This window comes from Archocentrus centrarchus, chromosome 6 (assembly GCF_007364275.1).
Source record: "Archocentrus centrarchus isolate MPI-CPG fArcCen1 chromosome 6, fArcCen1, whole genome shotgun sequence".
Taxonomy (NCBI): Eukaryota; Metazoa; Chordata; class Actinopteri; order Cichliformes; family Cichlidae; genus Archocentrus; species Archocentrus centrarchus.
This window is the reverse complement of record NC_044351.1, coordinates 35,684,807-35,703,057: the sequence shown is the minus strand read 5'-3', so window position 1 is coordinate 35,703,057 and position 18,251 is coordinate 35,684,807. Positions and strand designations below refer to the sequence as shown.

The 18,251-nt window shown below is 42.7% G+C and overlaps 1 protein-coding gene across 1 annotated transcript; it reads left to right on the top strand.

The window, feature by feature from the left end:
- The first annotated feature begins 208 nt into the window (after positions 1-208).
- Positions 209-17,787, top strand: gan (gigaxonin). The gene is made up of 13 exons (XM_030732280.1): positions 209-339; positions 1,022-1,242; positions 2,715-2,829; positions 2,909-3,259; positions 3,626-3,694; positions 6,015-6,166; positions 6,812-6,933; positions 7,037-7,149; positions 9,093-9,242; positions 11,804-11,940; positions 13,468-13,602; positions 15,150-15,259; positions 15,341-17,787. The coding sequence occupies exons 2-13, from the start codon at positions 1,058-1,060 to the stop codon at positions 15,511-15,513; spliced, it is 1,812 nt and encodes a 603-aa protein (XP_030588140.1). The 5' UTR covers positions 209-339; positions 1,022-1,057; the 3' UTR covers positions 15,514-17,787.
- Positions 17,788-18,251: the final 464 nt, after the last annotated feature.

The window sequence follows — 18,251 nt, the reverse complement described above, 5'->3', positions numbered from 1 at the left end:
CGTTGGAAGGAGCTGTCTATCAAATGGCGTTTTTCTACCTGTTTAAAACAACCAACACGATGTCTTAAGTATTTTAAGAGCTTTCATCAAATAATATTTTGAAATAATGTATAGACTTGTTTGTATTTATTGGGGTACGTGCTCTTTTATAGTCATACATCTTCAAGGAGGATATCGTATTTACCACATTTTGTCTGGCCCTGAATGCAGCACAACACATGCTTTGACGTCCACCTCCAAAATTCTGGTCTGGAGTGATCTCAGGGTGTAAGGGAGTGATTCATGTAGTCCAGGTACATCCTATGCCCGTAAAAGGAAAGTGCATTTCTTAGTCTTAAGGTAAGATACTTAAAATTTGTAACAATTAAAAGGAAAAGGATGACAAAACAAGTTTCCATCCATTGTAAATACAGTCCTTGGGTGATCCCTGTGTTAACGTGACTCCTGTTTTTCCATAATTTTCAGTTACTAAACACACATTACCTAACATTATCTAACTTTACCTTTAAAAAGCATTAATAGTGGCGTTGTATTGTCTTTGTCTCGCGAAATGTTGTTTATCGACATGCCCGTTGTTTCGGTGCTAGCCTAGCCTTAACTGGCCAAACCTCGTTCAGGAATATGTCGGTGTAGGAAGTTTGGACTCGGTAAAAATAAGGTAGCTAAAATCAGGATATAAACATTCATCCTGCGGATCCTCAGGTGTGTCCAAGGTATTCAGCACTGAAGTGATTCACTGGAAATATAATATGTTTGCTACGTTTGGATTTTGCTAACGCGGCCCGTTTACAGCCGCTGTGGCGGCGGAGGAGGGATAGCCAGTGAGGAGAAGAAGCCCGTTTTTAAAAATAGTTTTCAACTTAAATGTTTGTATTGTGATTTTTGAAACTCGATTTTCAAAGCACAGCCTCTTCATGTGCTTAAACTGTTCGTTACTGTCACCGTATGTTTGACGTTGAGCTATAAAACAACATTAGGAGGTGCTTGTTTAAAGAAGCTCAGCTCGCCCTTCTGTTGACAGGAGGGCGCTGTTCCTCGGGCTGTCGCAAGCCTAGACATGCCCGACTCTGCCTCCAGCGAGCCCGATTCCAGGGTTTCGGATCCACAACATGCCCAGAGACTCCTGAGAGTGCTTCGCACGTTTTGGCAGGAGCAAAGTTTCCACGATGCGCTGCTGGTGGTGGACGGAGAGGAACTTCCTGTCCAGAAAAACATCCTTGCTGCTGCCAGCCCCTACATCAGGTCAGTCAGTCACCCCGGCCCAGGGTCCTGTTCCAGACAGCAGGGTTAGCAAACAGCTCTTGAGGGAAGCACCGGATTTCCTGTGCCAGAAACAGAGTCAACTTTGAATCAGTTATTATGGTACCAGACTGGGAACTTAACCTGCTCTTCAACAAACTCTTGAGTTTCTCTCTGACTCCTCCCCTCCTGCTGCACCTGAACCAGCTGACTGGCACTAACAAAGCTCAGAGAGGAGCCAGTTAATCTGCAGAGGCTTACTGTTTTTCTGTTTTTGCACTTAACACGGTCCCCTTTACAGTTGTTCAGTCTGTACAAGTGTCTGAATCAGTCACTTGTACCCGGGTCTGCCTGAAGGTATCCTAGGCTCCATAATGGATCAGCTAACCCCGTCCAGTTTGGAGTCCGCTTGTATGACATGACAGATCCAAAACGGATAAGGTTCCAGGATCCAAACCTTTGCATTCATTAACCCTTTTACTACCACAGGGGTCACTGGTGGCCTTGACCCCTGTGGTAGTAAAAGGGTTAAAGACTTGGAAAGCTGCCCGGCAGTGTTTCAGTTAAATGTGACACTATTACTGAATTTGATCATTAACAATAACTGAGTAAAACATCTCTGCTGTGGCTGTAAGACAGCCATCATCCATCCATAGAGGCCGATATTAGATAACAAATGGCTAGAAAAACATCAGAGTCTTTCTATAGATCTTATTAAGCATTTTTATCCAGAGGTCCAGCAGAAATCATGCAGTTTTCTATAATAAAAACAAAAAGCCCATCAGTCCATTAAATCTTTACTGAATAATTACTGAAACAAGGAAATGATCATTAACTGTGACTAAAACAGTTTTTTATTTACTAAAAACAGACTTGAGGGTGGAGCCGTCCCAGTCTGCTGCTGTCTGTGTAATTAATATCACAGCAAACTGTCGGATCTGCTTCTCCAGATTTTCTTCTTCAGTTTCTGTCTCCTGCATGTTGTTGCTGTCAGCTTACAGCTGAATATGTTTTCCAGCTTCATCAAATCTAAATTAAAGTTGGGTAAATGATGACAGCAGAAAACAATATTTTATTTTGTCTATAATGATGACAGAGCGGCCCGAGCTGATTTTCTTTCCTTGTGTTTTAGCTCGACAGCGGAGCTGATCTGATACGAGCCGTCCTGCAACTAAACTCGCTGCTCATAAATTTGCTGCTCATTTATGTTTGAAATCTTGGAACAAATACTCTTTGTGTAAGGCTGTACAACCTAGGGAAATTTTTATTTTTTAATGAATTTTTGAAATACAAAAAATCAGATAACTCAGAAACTCAGTTTGTTGAACCTGAATAGAGCCCAGATGTGATCGATATCTGTGGCTGGGGTTCACAATCTTACAGCAACAAGGGTGTGTCCACTTTCACTAGTGGCAGTGCTGCACCTCATAATGATTCTTGTTTTCATTTTCATGTGTTACATTATTTCCTGTTAGGACCAAGCTGAACTACAACCCTCCCAAAGAAGATGGGTCTACATACAGAATCGAGCTGCAGGGGGTCTCTATGGCCATCATGAAGCAGATCCTGGACTACATCTTCAGCGGTGAAGTGAGTGTGGATCCTTTAAAAAGCTGATATCCTGATAGGTGCAGCTTTCACTGCCTCTTTGTATGCCCTTTACACACAGATCACTCTGAGAGAAGAGACCATCCAGGACATGGTGCAGGCATCGGACCTGCTCCTCATGACCGACCTTAAGTCTCTGTGCTGCCAGTTCTTGGAGGGCTGCATCACTGCAGAGAACTGCATTGGCATCCGCCTTTTCTCCCTACACTACTGCCTCTACCACGTGCACTATGTCGCCACTGAGTTCCTGCAGACGCACTTCCGTGATGTGGCGCTTACTGAGGAGTTCAGGGAGCTACCGCCAGACCGACTCTGCGAGGTGCTGTCCATGGAGAAGCTGAATGTGGGCAACGAGAAGCATGTGCTGGAGGCTGTTGTTCGGTGGTTTGCACATGACCCAGACGATCGCAGGGTGGGTAACGCTGAAAATGTTCTTTTTTGCAGTGGTACCTGCAGCATACAATAATACATTTATTCCACAGCTTTAGTTACAGTTACTTTGAAGATTTGGATCATTATTACAACAGAATATCTACAGAGGAGTGATGTATGATGTTAGATTGTAAACACCGATCATTTTTCTTCTCCATGCATGTACATGTATATTTTTTAGAAAGAAAGAGCTTTATTTGTCACATACATATACATGCAGTGAGATATAAGGCGCTAGTAGAACTTTGGTTACTTTTTTTTGGTCATGGTTGAGATTCTATTAGATTAATTGTGCAGCGTGCTGCAAGCTCAAACAGTGAAAGTGTTATTCCATCTGAATTTGCAGGTACGCATGAAGGAAGTGATGTCTGCTGTGTGGCTGCAGGGCCTGGATGTCAGCTACCTGAGAGAGCAGGTAGAGGAACTCTAAATGCTTTCTGTCATTAGTAACAGCACTGCTTCCAAGCACAGTGCTCGATTTGAGACCGTATTTGACCGTGTTTGAATCCGAACTGAGGTGGTGGTGGATAGGTGTCCCCTCCCCAGCCCCCAAAACCACACCTCCTGCCATCCCCCCCAAAACCCCATCCCCATAGAGACAGTGCCTGCTCCCAGACCACCAAAAAACAACTTAAGCAATTTTTTCACAAATAAAATTTTAACCATTAGAGAAAAAATTATTCATAACCATCTCAAAGATTATGAATAATTTCATTTCATGTTCGGCTGCTTTCAGCACTGCTGGTATTTGTTTAGACTCTTTTGCTCCAGTTGATCTTTCTGAGTTAACTTCAATAGTTACTTCCTCCAAACCAGCAACATGTTTATTAGATCCCATTCCTACTAGACTGTTCAAGGAAGTCTTTCCAATTATTGATGCTTCAATCTTAAAAATGATCAATCAGTCTTTATTAGTTGGCTATGTACCACAGACCTTCAAGGTGGCTGTAATTAAACCTCTGCTTAAAAAGCCATCACTGACCCAGCTGTCTTAGCTAATTATAGGCCAATCTCCAACCTTCCTTTTCTCTCAAAGACTCTTGAAAGAGTAGTTGTAAAACAGCTAACTGATCATCTGCAGAGGAACGGTTTATTTGAAGAGTTTCAGTCAGGTTTCAGAATTCATCACAGTACAGAAACAGCATTAGTGAAGGTTACAAATGATCTTCTTAGAGCCTCTGACAGTGGACTCATCTCTGTTCTTGTCCTGTTGGACCTCAGTGCAGCTTTGATACTGTTGACCATAACATTTTATTACAGAGATTAGAGCTTGCTATAGGTATTAAAGGTACTGCACTGCAGTGGTTTGAATCATATTTATCTCATAGACTCCAATTTGTTCATGTAAATGGGGAGTCTTCTTCACACACTAAGGTTAATTATGGAGTTCCACAGGGTTCTGTGCTAGGACCAATTTTATTTACATTATACATGCTTCCCTTAGGCAGTATTATTAGAAAGCACTGCATCAATTTTCATTGTTATGCAGATGATACTCAGCTTTACCTATCAATGAAGCCAGATGACACACATCAATTAATTAAACTGCAGGAATGTCTTAAAGATATTAAGGCCTGGATGACCTCTAATTTCCTGCTTCTAAATTCAGATAAAACTGAAATTCTTGTACTCGGCCCCACAAATCTTAGAAACATGGTGTCTAACCAGATACTTACTCTGGATGGCATTACTTTGGCCTCCAGTAACACTGAAAAATCTTGGAGTCATTTTTGACCAGGATATGTCCTTCAATGCACATATTAAACAAATATGTAGGACCGCTTTTTTGCATTTGTGCAATATTTCTAAAATTAGAAACATCCTTTCTCAGAGTGATGCTGCAAAGCTCATTCATGCATTTATTACTTCTAGGGTGGACTATTGTAATTCATTATTATCAGGCTGTCCTAAAAGCTCCCTGAAAAGCCTTCAGCTGATCCAAAATGCTGCAGCTAGAGTACTGACAGGGACTAGAAAGAGAGAGCAGATTTCTCCCATATTGGCTTCTCTTCATTGGCTCCCTGTTAAATCTAGAATAGAATTTAAAATCCTTCTCCTCACCTACAAGGTCTTGAATAATCAGGTGCTATATAAATAAAATTGAATCGAATATTTATCATAAACATTCAGATCAGCTGTGTTTGTGCCAGTGAGCCACAGAAGGCCAGTCATATGTCAAATTAAATTTTCCATCACCTGAGTGCAGAGGAGAGCGCTGCAGTGTATCCTGCTGACATGGTCAGCTGTGGAGCTCACAGCAGCTGAAATGTAGGATGGTGGCAGGATGTGGCTGCTTTTCCTCAGCATGTAGTGTGAATGCATTTCAGAGCAAAGTGCTTCTTTCTTCCAACAAAATCTAACCAAGCATGACATTTAGTTTGTGTGTGTAAAATGACTGCTGTCAGGTGCACAGAGCATACAGACACATTTCCTCCTGCAGATATGAACTCTTTAAATTTGCTCTCTGGAAATACACTCACACAGTCACTGCATATCTTCACTGTGAGATGAATCGCAGCCATAATGAGGGACAATTTCACCATTAAAAACTCTACCGAGAAGTCATGTTCACCAAAGTTTAACTTCCAAGTGATGTGGGGGTGGGTGGGGTGGGGACATGAATGTGGGTGTTTGGATGGGAAAAGCTCACCATTCCAGCTGGACCCGACGGATGGTTGGATGTATATGCATGTTGTGAGCTAACCTCTCTGTGTGCTACTGTTGAATCCCATCAGGCCACGGGGGAGCCGCTGATGAGGGAGGTGATCAGAGAGTACTGTCAGCCGGTGCTGACACAGAGTCCGCTGCAGGGTGAGGCTTTGCTCGCTGCCTTCAAACCCAGAGGTTATTCTGAGTGTATCGTCATCGCTGGAGGTGAGGATCGCAAGTAAGTCACGCTTCCCTTCTTTGCTTTGTTTATGTTCTGTTTGGGCTTCTTGTAAGGTAACAGAAGTTTCAGCTTTCTTTCAGATGTAGTGCCAGATATAAGCCTCATTTATTTTTACTATATTCTCCAGTTCAGGCTGAAGGCATCAAAACTACACCTTTGGATTTATGTAGCAATTAGAAACAAAGAAAAAGAATTAAACTTATAACTGAAAGCAGCCTCACGTGTCCTTAATATTTCTGTGAAAAACTGCCACCAGCCTTTTTTCTCTGCTTATATTCAACGTCTCTGTTTCCCCAAAAAGGATGTGTGAGATTTTATGAGAGTAAATGCAGATTACTGTAACTCGTACAGGCAGGAGGACATGATTCAGGTCATTCTCGCTGCTAGTGCTGCACCCAAGGCTGGTGTGCATCTGAAATGATCTAATTAGTGTGGACTGGCTTTCAGGTATTACTGTTACTTTCTAGTTTTCAGTCTGTTGGCTGTATGCAACACAATCACTTGTTTACAGAAACGTCATACTGTGGGTAAAAAAGAACATTAAAAACATCTTAGCAGACAGACAGACGGCTTCAGAGGCAAACTTCAGGGAAAGTACCTGTTACTGATCCTGTCTGGTCTGATGGTTGTCATCCTGTACAGAACCAGGAAGCCGACGGCTACGACGCGCTGCATGTGCCCTCTGTATGACGCCAACAGACAAGCCTGGATCGAGCTGCAGCCAATGAGCATCGCTCGCCTCGGCCATGGGTTGGTCGCTGCTGGTCAGTGTGGTCCACCGTAACTGTGATCTGCATCTGTAACTAAAACCTCTGTATTCAGTAGATTAGCAGGCGTGTCATTAATAAAGTTGTCTCTGTGTGTCAGGGGGGTTTCTGTTTGTGATGGGTGGAACAGATGAACACAACACAGTCCTGGGCAGTGGAGAGAAATATGACCCCGACTCCAACACCTGGAGCTCTATTCCCCCAATGCTGCAGGTACACTCAGAGGGCCTGAACCAGTTATTCCTGCAGTGCAAATATATAAACTGTGTGAGCGTGTAAATGCAACTCCAATTCAAAAAATGCTGGGATGTGTGTGAAATAAAAATAGAAAGCAATGCTTTAGAAAGCCCATAAACCCATATTTTATTCACAAGAGGACCCAGAAAACATCCAGGCATCCTTTTCAGGGTCGTGGTGGTGGTGGTGGTGGTGGGGGGGGGGGGGAGCGAGAGGCAGGGCACACCTGTACAAGTCGCCAGTCTGTTGCAGAGCCAACACAAAAGGACAACCAACCTTTCACACTCTCATTCACACCTATGGACAATTCAGAGTGGCCAATTAACCTAACCCCAGTAAGTGCATGTCTTTGGACTGTGGGAGGAAACCCACGCAGACACGGGGAGAACATGCAAACTCCACACAGAGAGGGAGGGGCCCAGGCCAAGGTGGAATCAAACCCAGACCTTCTAGATATTATTCTAACTGTGAGGCAGCAGTGCTAACAACCATGCCACCGTGCAGAAAACATGAGGTCATTTATTTTTATTCATGCCCAAAATATAAAGTATTTATCTTTTCCTTGTGTTTTACTTTACAGTTCAGTCTCTCTGCTCACTGCTTCTCTGTCATAGATGCTGCAGATGTTTGAATTCCTGCAGCAAAGCTTCATAAAGCTGTAGAGCAGCTGTGTTTTAGCATTGGACTTTATGGCCATTAGGTGTCAGCAGTGCTGCAAAAACCTCACTGTCACCATTAAAGGGTTAAAGGCACATTATACACAGAGCTCACATTATTCTGTGTTTTAACCTTATACCAGGTTAAAGTCAGCCTCCTTATTTTACTTCAGTTACTGCTGGGCATACAAATAAAAACATTTATGTGTGGACAGAACGAATAAACCTGCTGAAGTAAATAATAAATTACATACACAAGATGGGGTGGCTGTAGCTCAGTAGGTAGAGCAGGTCACCTACTGATCAGAAGGTCAGCGGTTCGATTCCTGGCTACTCCAGGCTACATGCCAATGTATCCTTGGGCAAGATACTTAACCCCAAGTTGCTCCCGTCGGAGTATGAATGTGTGTGAATGTTAGTTAATTAAAAAGCACTTAGCTTAGCAAACATGGAAGTGCTTGTATGAATGGGAGTGCATGGGTGAATGTAAACATGTTGTAATAGCGCTTTGAGTGCTCTGACTGAGTAGAAAAGCGCTATATAAGAGCTAGTCCATTTACCATTTACCAAGATGGGTGGTTAGGATTGGGGGCCAAAGTATGAATTAAAAATGCCAAAGGTGAACCTCGTGCCGTTCTCTGTAGGTTGATGCACAGTTTAATAAAAGTAGGTAATTAACAGATTGTGGATTATGAAAATTCAGTGAATTGTTGTGCGTTCATCCACACATGATAGTGATTGTCTGTCAGTTGCAGTGTTCATTAAAATGCCACTAAAAAAGGACTGCTATCATTAAGATATTCCTGATATAAAGTAGAAACATACATGCTGCTGAACAGAAATGCAGAAACGGAGAAAACATCCATTTGATTTATGTCACAATTATTAACTGATATAACACAATGAACAATGAGAGGGGACGTTTAAAAATACAAACTCTTTAATATCCATCAGCAGTCCTAACCGGGATGAATTTGGCACAGGAACAGAGTCTGATTCAAATATATTCAATAATATTCTTCACATCTCTTTGCCCTCATTGGTCAGTGATGGGCTGTAACCCCGCTGCTGCTTTGGTTTCGCTGCACAGACAAACAGGACATGATGTCATCAGCGGTGCACTTATACCTGATCTCCACTCGTCCAACTTTTCCACACAGCTGGGCTCGGATGGTCCAGGATGACACAGTCACCATTACTGACACAGGATCTGTGACTGAACGTACAGCTGGCTGATTATTAATCAATCGCTGATGTTTTCAGGCTCGCCAGAACTTCGGTGTGGTGGAGCTCGATGGTCTGATCTATGTTCTCGGTGGAGAGAATGAAGAGGTGGGGCTAATCACTGTGGAGGTGTTTGACCCGTACTTCAATACCTGGAAAATGCAGACCAGTATGACCATGATCCGCAAGGTAACACTCACTCACTCACTCACACACACGCGTGCACACACAAGTACGTATGCGCACACACACACACACAGTGCAATGACTGGGACACAGCAAAATATATGGTGGACAGTTTAACTTGGGATATACAAAATATCAAAATAAAAAAATAGACATTAAAATCAATAAATGTTGAAGTCTTGAATAAATAAATATTTAAACACAGTCAGTATGAAGGGCAAAAGTGGTTTAAGTATAAATAAATGTTTAAGTAGAGAAAGTGTGGAACGTGCATGAATGAAAGCATGCAGAATGAATATATTTACATGGAAATGTTGGGGATAAATAAATGCTGGTTTAAGGTAAGTGTTCAGGGTTGGTTATGGGGTGTTGCTGCACACAATACCGCCATGAAAACTCTCTTAATAATCCCAAAAAACACTGAAGACAGCTGCAGCTGGTACAGAAATGTTTACATCTTCTTTATAGTCACTAATGCAGGAATAGGAGAATTGATGTAAGAAGCTGTTGGACATGTGATGTCCCGTTCTGCACCAGCAGGGTGTGCTAAAGCTAGACTGCAGCTCAGGTCAGAACTATTAAACCCATAAAGTACTGCCAGGGAGTTTGGATCCATTCTCAGTGGTGAGCTTTGTAAAGATTTCCACAGCTTTTCTGCAGGACCAGAAACTAATGAGCTGTCGAGTGTTAATGATGGGTGACGCCGTCAGCAGTTTGTGCACTCAGACAAGGTCAGAGGCACTCTGAAACAACCAATCAGAGAGCTGCATGAGGTCAAATTCTTGTCTAAGGTACGCTCTCATTTGGACAGCTCCTTCTTAAAGAGGAAGAACGAACCAAATACAATTAGAAAACTTTTTTTACTAAATGAAAACGTGTGCCGGCTCACAGAGAAACTAAACCACAGGGGCAGTTTTAATGTCTTAAATGCACGTTTACTAATCAGAGGTCTTAAAAGCATAAAGCTGTCTCAAATTCAGCTCGGATGGTGACGTGAAACGGTTTTAGTCACGTCACCACTAGAATTCCCAGCACACAATGCCCCTATTTACGCATCCTGGACTGCAGTGTTTAGCTATTTTTGGAATAGGCTGGAGTTTGACCCATACTCCTGCTGGGAAAACTGCACCAGCAGGACAGTTTGGAATCACGGCTAACTTCACGGTCATACGTCAGACTGTCATTAGCAACCATAAGTGGATGGATGTCAGCTGAACAACTGAGAGTAAAACTCCATAGACTGTAATAGAAAAGATGGACAGTTACATCGCTGATCCCATAACGAGCCATCCGTCAACATCTTGCTAAATTTGCTGCTCCTCGGTCATTTTTATTTGAAATCTTGGCACAGATGGTCTGCAGAATAACAAGGCTCTGCTAAATAGGGGAGACAGTGTCGTGGGGAGCTGTGTGGCAGGTGAGGTTGGACCCAGAATGCAGGACTCGTCAGGCAAAAGTAAACTTAAATAACAAATACCGCTCCTGGTCGGGTGCCAGAACTAAAATACAGAAACTAAGGAGCAGAAGACGCACAGCGTGGGTACACACTGATGACAACATGATAAAAGACCAGGGAAGACCACAGGGGTTAAATCCAAACACAGGACAACGAGAGGATCGGGAACAGGTGGAAAAGCGCTGGGAATAATTAAACAAGACAAAACCAGGAAGTAAAACTAAATGCAAGGCAGGCGAGACCAAGACTGACAAAGTAAAACAGGAAACAAGTAGAGACAAGACCCCGAGGGACAGACCAGACAGTAGAACCCAGCGAAGCAGGGTAGACGAGAACATAGAGAAACAGGAACTCAGTATAAATAACTATAACCAATAGCAGGACTCATAAAACTAATAAACTAAGAATCAAAGCAGAAGCAAACCGGGAGAACGCAGTAGAATTTAAGTGAAAACAGAACCTAAGAGAACAACGTGCTGGGAAAACGGCCCAGGACCACGAATCACACATTTTTGATCTTTTATTTATTTACTTTTTGTATGAATTTTCTAAATTTTCCAGAAAACTGCACATTGATGTTTCCCTTTAATCATGACTCCTCCCTTATTCATAAGCCGAATGTTGACTGTGCAAAGCTCTCCAATATAAAAGTAAATTAATAAAAAAGTCCATCAGCTCACTGATGGTCGACCAAATTACGTCCTGTTCCGATATATGACATATGGCAAAATATTGGACGGCAGTGCTCTGTTGGCCAACAGGGTTCGTTTATTGTTTTGTTTTTTATTTTTTATTTATTTATTTAATATTTAGTCAGAAGTGACCATATTTGGATGAGGGGGTGCTGCTATCAGCTAACACTGGCAGCTGCATCCATAGAGTTCAACACAAAGACCCATCTGCTAATCGTGGTTCATCTTTAGATGAATGCATGCATGTCGGTGGGCTGTTGTGACTGTCTTCAACAGTGCTGCATGAAAATTATGTCATTTTATGGTAAATATCTCTCATTGTTCTCATTGTTCTCTGTAATATAAAAATCTGACAGAAATGTGTGGTCAGCATGACCTCTGGTCCACACTGAAACCCGGTCTGACTTCTCCTTCAGGTCGGCTGCTATGCCTCCATGAATAAGAAGGTGTATGCCATAGGTGGGGGCTCCTACGGAAAGCTGTTTGACTCCGTGGAATGCTTTGATCCTAAAACCCAGCAGTGGACGGGGCTGTGTCCTCTGAAAGAGAGAAGGTAAACGCAGCCTGGGCTTTCAGAAGGTGGTGTGGACACCGAGGATCTGTGATTTTAATGCTTCCTCACAGTCCCGTCTTCCTTTTTTCCCAGTCAGGATTTTTTGTGTCGCTGCACGCACACTGGCTGTGCAACACTGAACAGTTACCTGCTTTGCTTTGCTTTGTACTTGTTTGTGTTGCACAACAGGAAATGAAACATGGTTCTCTTGTCACTGTTGTTCTCCCTGATTGGCCAGTTTTAGTTTCATTTTGACTGACTTTGTGTAACATCACAGCTACACTGACTGTTGCTGCTGATGTGGTTTGTGTTACTCTTCATTGTTGTGTTGCAGCTTTTCTTTAGTATCGAATGAAACTAAAGCTCGTGCTTTAGTTTCATTCTTCCGTGTCTTCTTTTCTTCGTGGACCTCGTCTGCAGACTTGGATTACAGGCAGTCTGTCACATGGGATGGTTTTCTGTGCAAAGTTGTGCAATTGTTGAATTGTATGTGGCAACTTTTTTTTTTCCCATGGACCCACACTTCCTGTACTTTTTAAGCACCAATGCTGTATCTGCACTTTTGTTTGCAGTATGTTCAGAATAAGATATAAGAATAAGCTCCACCTCCTCTCACAAACGCACCAGTGCTAAAAGAAAAATAGACGTATTTCAAAAGAATCTAGTGGACTTTCATTTTTTTTAATCCAGAAATGATCCTACATAAGATGATCAAAGATATGATTATAGATATTTATTCATCCCAGAGTTGGGACGTTCCTTGTGTGAATGAGGGTCGAGCGTTAAGTTATCAGCCAGTGCTAGCTAGCTGCATTTATAAAGTGTGAGGGTGCAATACATGCACATACTGTAATGAGTGCTAAGTAACAGACTAATGACTGTCTCAGTCTCCGGGCTGTGTTGTTTTCAGATCACTGCATTAAAAATGCTCCAAAAAGCACAAACGCCTTTTCATTACACTTAAACTCACGTGGGCCTCCCATCCTTCAGAACGTGTTTAATAAATCCTCCAGTGATTCTGTATTCTCCCCCAGTACGACTTCAGAGTGTACGTTGTCCTTTTTATAACATCAAATAATAAATGAAGACAAACACAAACATGATGAGAAGCACTTACATATAAAACATTCCAGCCTCCTGGTTTCCACTGATCCGAAACATTTCCAGGTTTTTCCTCTTACTGGTGCTCATGAACAGGGACCAGCATTAAATGGACCGTTTTTTATTTCGTCTCACAGCTTTGTTGAACTCTGTGATACATTCACATTATGTACATGTTTCTTTCTGTCATGTATACGTGTATGAGCTACTCTGTATCCACAGTTTCAGGTCACCCCTCAGTTTTTCTTTAACACAAACCAGACAAAGTTCATTTTTAGAGCCTGACCACTTCATTATGACTCCTGTAGTTTAATGTAGTTCCAGTTCACTCGTTATCTGAATGATCTTTAAATGAATGGTTAAATTAATAACAAAGTATCAGGATGTTTCCACTTCACTGGTAAATTCTTCAAATTTCTTGCTCAGGTTTGGGTCGGTGGCGTGCGGCGTCGGTCAGGAGCTTTACGTGTTCGGTGGAGTCAGAAGCCAAGAGAACGACAACCCCGAGCAAAGGCAAATGACGACCTGCAAGTCTGAGTTCTACCACGATGAGATGAGGAGGTCAGCCGAAAACCACAGACTGTACATAAAAGCTGGACGTAGCCACAGTGACATAAACTGTACTGGTGCACATATCTGTCCCATGCTTTTGTCAGTAGTTGCATTAACCCCTTAACTGGCAGCAAAAAAATCACCTGACAAAAACTACATAACGCCTTCTGGTTATTATTGGCTCTGAAAAACCCATTTCATAGCCTATTAGTCGGCTGCGTCTGGTCCGCGGGCCAATGAAGTGCATTTATATGGCAGGCTAGACCCGCCCATTTTGACTGACACCTCATTCGGCCAATAATGTTAAGAAATGGGTTTCCCAGAGCCAATAATACTCAGAGGGCGTCACGTAGCTTTGTCAGGTGATTTGGTGCAGCCAGTTACATGATTGGCCGAATGACGTGTCAATAAAAATGGGAGGGTCTAGCCTGCCATATAAAATGGACTACAAACGGCCCGTCACCGGGCCCTTGCCAGTTAAGGGGCTACAATGCTGCAGGTGTTCAGCTCAGTCAAAGAAGCCAAAACTGTTTTTTTATACCAGGCTGTAAAAATGTGTTACTGCTGTTTGAAGCTGGTGATTGGAGACAGGCTCACTGAGAGGAACCTCTGAGTTGGCTTCATATTTGCTGCTTGGTTAGAACTTCATTTTTTTTTTCCAGGAATGACACATGTGGTATGAATATATGTATATATTAGGGGTGGGACTTTAACGCGTTAATTTCGATTAATTAATTACGGGGAAATTAATGCGTTAAAAATTTTAACGCATTTTAATCGCACTTTGCACCGTGGAACGTTTCTCAGTGCACGAGTTCCCGGCATACAGATTATATCGACGCACAATGTCCAAATTAGGGGCCGCATCCTGCGAAGGACCCGGCCACGTCTTTCGCAGCCTACGAACACCACAAAGGCCGGAAGTGAGCAGCTAGCCTTCATATCAGCTGCCATCACCTCTGCGTAGCTCATGTCGCCTAGCAACCGTGAGTGTGAAGCACAGCTGTGTAAAAGCAGCTGTTAAACGGAGAACGAACTTTTTCTCCTTTTTGTGGTTTAATTTTAAGTCTTTGATTCAAAATAAGCTGTTAAAACAAGCATAACACATTTCAACATCAAGGAATACAGCTGAGAGAATGATTAATTTCCAACTATAACAAGTGAGACATTAATGTAGAATAAAACTATCCAGTTATGATGCTTAACTTTAATTTCAGGAGTTTGCTTATCACAGGAGCACTTCCACCCTTCATTGGTCTGTGTAGCAGACTGGTGGGAAAATAAACAACATTTTGAAGTTTAAGCTTATGTATATTGATTCATTCATCAACTAAACTTAAATTAATATTTCTCATGTCAAATATTGAAATGGGATTAAAATGCGATTAATTTCGATTAATTAATTACAAAGCTTGTAATTAATTCGATTAATTTTTTTAATCGAGTCCCACCCCTAGTATATATTATATATATACTATAATATCTCTGTAAATACATATCAGAGCCGTCCTTACAGTTTGTAAATGTGGTTAAAGAAAAAATGTGTTCTGCTGCAGGTGGATGTTCCTCGATGACCAGAACCTGTGCATCCAGACCAGCTCCTCCTTCGTCTGCGGCGCTGTGCCCATTGGAGCCAGCATCTATGTGGTGGGAGACCTGGACACAGGTCGGTAAAACCACACAGAAAGCTCTGCTGGGGTTTCACGATGTTCGGTGTTTGTAAGACGGCTGTTCTCTTTGTGCGCAGGCACGAACTTCGACTACATCCGGGAGTTTCGCCGCACCACCGGGACGTGGCATCGCATCAAGCAAATGTTACCCAGCGACCTCTCCAAAACAGCCTGTGCCAACCTGCGCATCGCCAATTGCCGACTGTTCCGCCTTCAGCTGAGTCAGGGCATGTTCCGAATCCGGATCTGACCCCAGGACAGCAGCCGGCGGCTCTGTGCTGCCTCCATATGTCTCCACTTTTGCACACTGGTACCCTATCTGCTGTAGGCCTGAGTTTATAGACAAACACTAAAGCATTATAGTCACTACATGTTGGTTTATATTCAAAACCCTTTTGATGTATATCTATTGTATGGGACAGAATCGAACACTTTTTTAGCGTTATGGTTTTATGATGGTTTTATTAACATAAATCTATTTTCTTTTTAGTGCGGGACCCTTTTTTATTTTATTTTAAAGGACATTCCTCATTTGTAATGTTCTCTGGTTAGTTGGTGAGGGCTTCAGCATATACAAATAACTACCACTGTATTACATTAGAATCATGATGCACAGTTGATGTGGAGGTAACACGGCCCGCTGCAGTGCAGGTTTATTAAAGGATCACTCTGGATCATTCACAGTGGTGAATATCCCATTATTGATGACATCATGGTTCATGATAACTCTGCATGTGTCACCTTGTGGTGGAGATGCAGGGGAAGCGATCAGCCTGAAACGGCCTTTTTGGTGACTGCATCAGCGACTCGCCAGCTGACCCAGTCACATGCGCATTAAGCCACACACACTGGTTTGTGTTACAAGTGTGGATGATATTGTTTAGCATGTGTTAAAGAGGTCACAGCAAAGGATCCAGCACGTATAATCAGTTTTCCCAGTTGTAGCAGCTTTAACTTCCTACGCAGGTTTAACGTGGGCCTACTTTGCTGTCTGTACTCTGTTATACAAATGCTGCTGCACTGCTCGATGCTCATGTTAAACAAGGCCAACGTTTCAGATAATGAGGTGAGAGGGATTCATCATATATACAAATAACTACCACTGTACTACATTAGAATCATGATGCACAGTTGATGCAGAGGTAACAGCCCGCTGCAGGTAATCCCAGAGAGCCCCGCCTCAGGCTGCAGACTGCTCTGAACACTCAGTTTGAGGTAGGTAGCTCAGCTCATGCTAAGTGTTAATCGAAGCTCTTTTGGCTTTGCTGCTATAATGATCTCACCAGCAAACACCCCACAAACTGTCCGTCACACCCACCATCAAGCTTCAATGCAGTTCATGCAGTTCCACCAAATGTAGTTGTTCTTGTCTTTAGATGAGGTCGGGGTGAGTGGGTCAGTGAAGCGCGTGGCTTTAACCCTCAGACTTCAGGGTGCCCGTGTTTACCACGTGGTGTAATTTTATTTTGGAGATCTAATTTACAGGATTTAACATTAACAAAAAAAAGGTGACATTGGTTAAGTATGTAAATGGCACAAAGCTGCGAGAGTCCGCTCTCTTTTAGGGTGTACCAAACTAACCCCCACTCTGCTGTGACGTAGGAACTAAAGAAAAGTCTTACAGCAGTGTTACTGTGGGCGAGGATAGCTCCATTTGCTTTTTCAGCCTATAAAGTACCATATGGGCACTTAAAGTAAGCAGCTGTAGTTGTAACCATGATCCGGGGATCCTTGTTATGTCCCTAAACTGAATCTGAATCATCTCACAGCACTTTGGAAGAAGGAAGCTCGTGATTTTGAATCCACAACCAAAGACTTCACGAACGTCTGTTAAAATGTGCTGAAATCATACGAGAACCTTCAGTAACAATTGTTACTGTAAACTGTTGTTGCTGTGCAGCAGATGAATCACGTCGACATCTCCAAACAACGACAGAAAGGCTTTTAGTGACGGTTCCCACGCACTGAACTCATGTCTGCGCGTTGGAGCACAAACACTTTATTGGCTTCTTTTCTCTGCTGGCTCTGAAACAGTTACTCTGCTGACTTACTGGATGTGCTGCAGCTCTCCTGACCTCTGACCTGGCTTTACAGTCAGTACAGTCTTGGCATCTCTTGACCCCGTTTGTTCTGTGTGAGTTACAGCTGCTGCTGTCCGTCCTCCGCTCGGCGGCTGCACACACAAAATGGACACGGGCTAAGCGGAGCTCCGGCTCTGTAGCTTTCCTGTTCGGTCTGATCACTGAAGGCCGAAGTCTGAGAATATTAAATAACTGCACACATTTTAAAGGTGAAAACTGAGCACATCATGCCTGTAATATTGTGTCCAGCTGATCCTTCATTGAAACAGTAAATCAGTATAAACTGATATGTTGCAGCTGGTCACCCTTATTAGCTGCAATATATTTATTGTTGTCATTACACAGAAAGATTTGTAGCTTACTAACAAAAACACTCCCATTTTTTACCTTTATGTTTTTCCAATATGCAAAATCTGATCTAAAAATATAAAACTTGCCTTTAATATTTTCACACCAGTTTCATTTTTGAACCCTGGAAGTTGCTGCTTGGTACTATGAATTGTGCTTCCTCTGATGGCCACACTGTTTGCTATCTGTACATCATTCCTGTGGCTAACTGGAGGCACACCTAGCTGCTAGCTGTCTGCTAGGCTCAGTGAGCCTCGAGAGGCCCGGTTCATGAATCAGAACCAGACCTCTCGACTGGGTTTGTGGTGTTGGTGTCCAGGCGTTCACTTGTATTCACATGCATTTATTTGCTCTCCAGCAGTAAAACATTTACAGGAAGATTGGGAAGAAGCTGCCCCCCCCCCCCCCCCCCCCCCCAAACACCTCACTGTAACCTGTGCACTTTTTAATACTAAACTATCAAACATACGATTTTATTGCTTCTTTCAGTTCGAATGGTTTATGTCTTATGTCAGGACATAAGAATCATCTGGTCCTTAGGAGGTCTGAAATGGTTTAA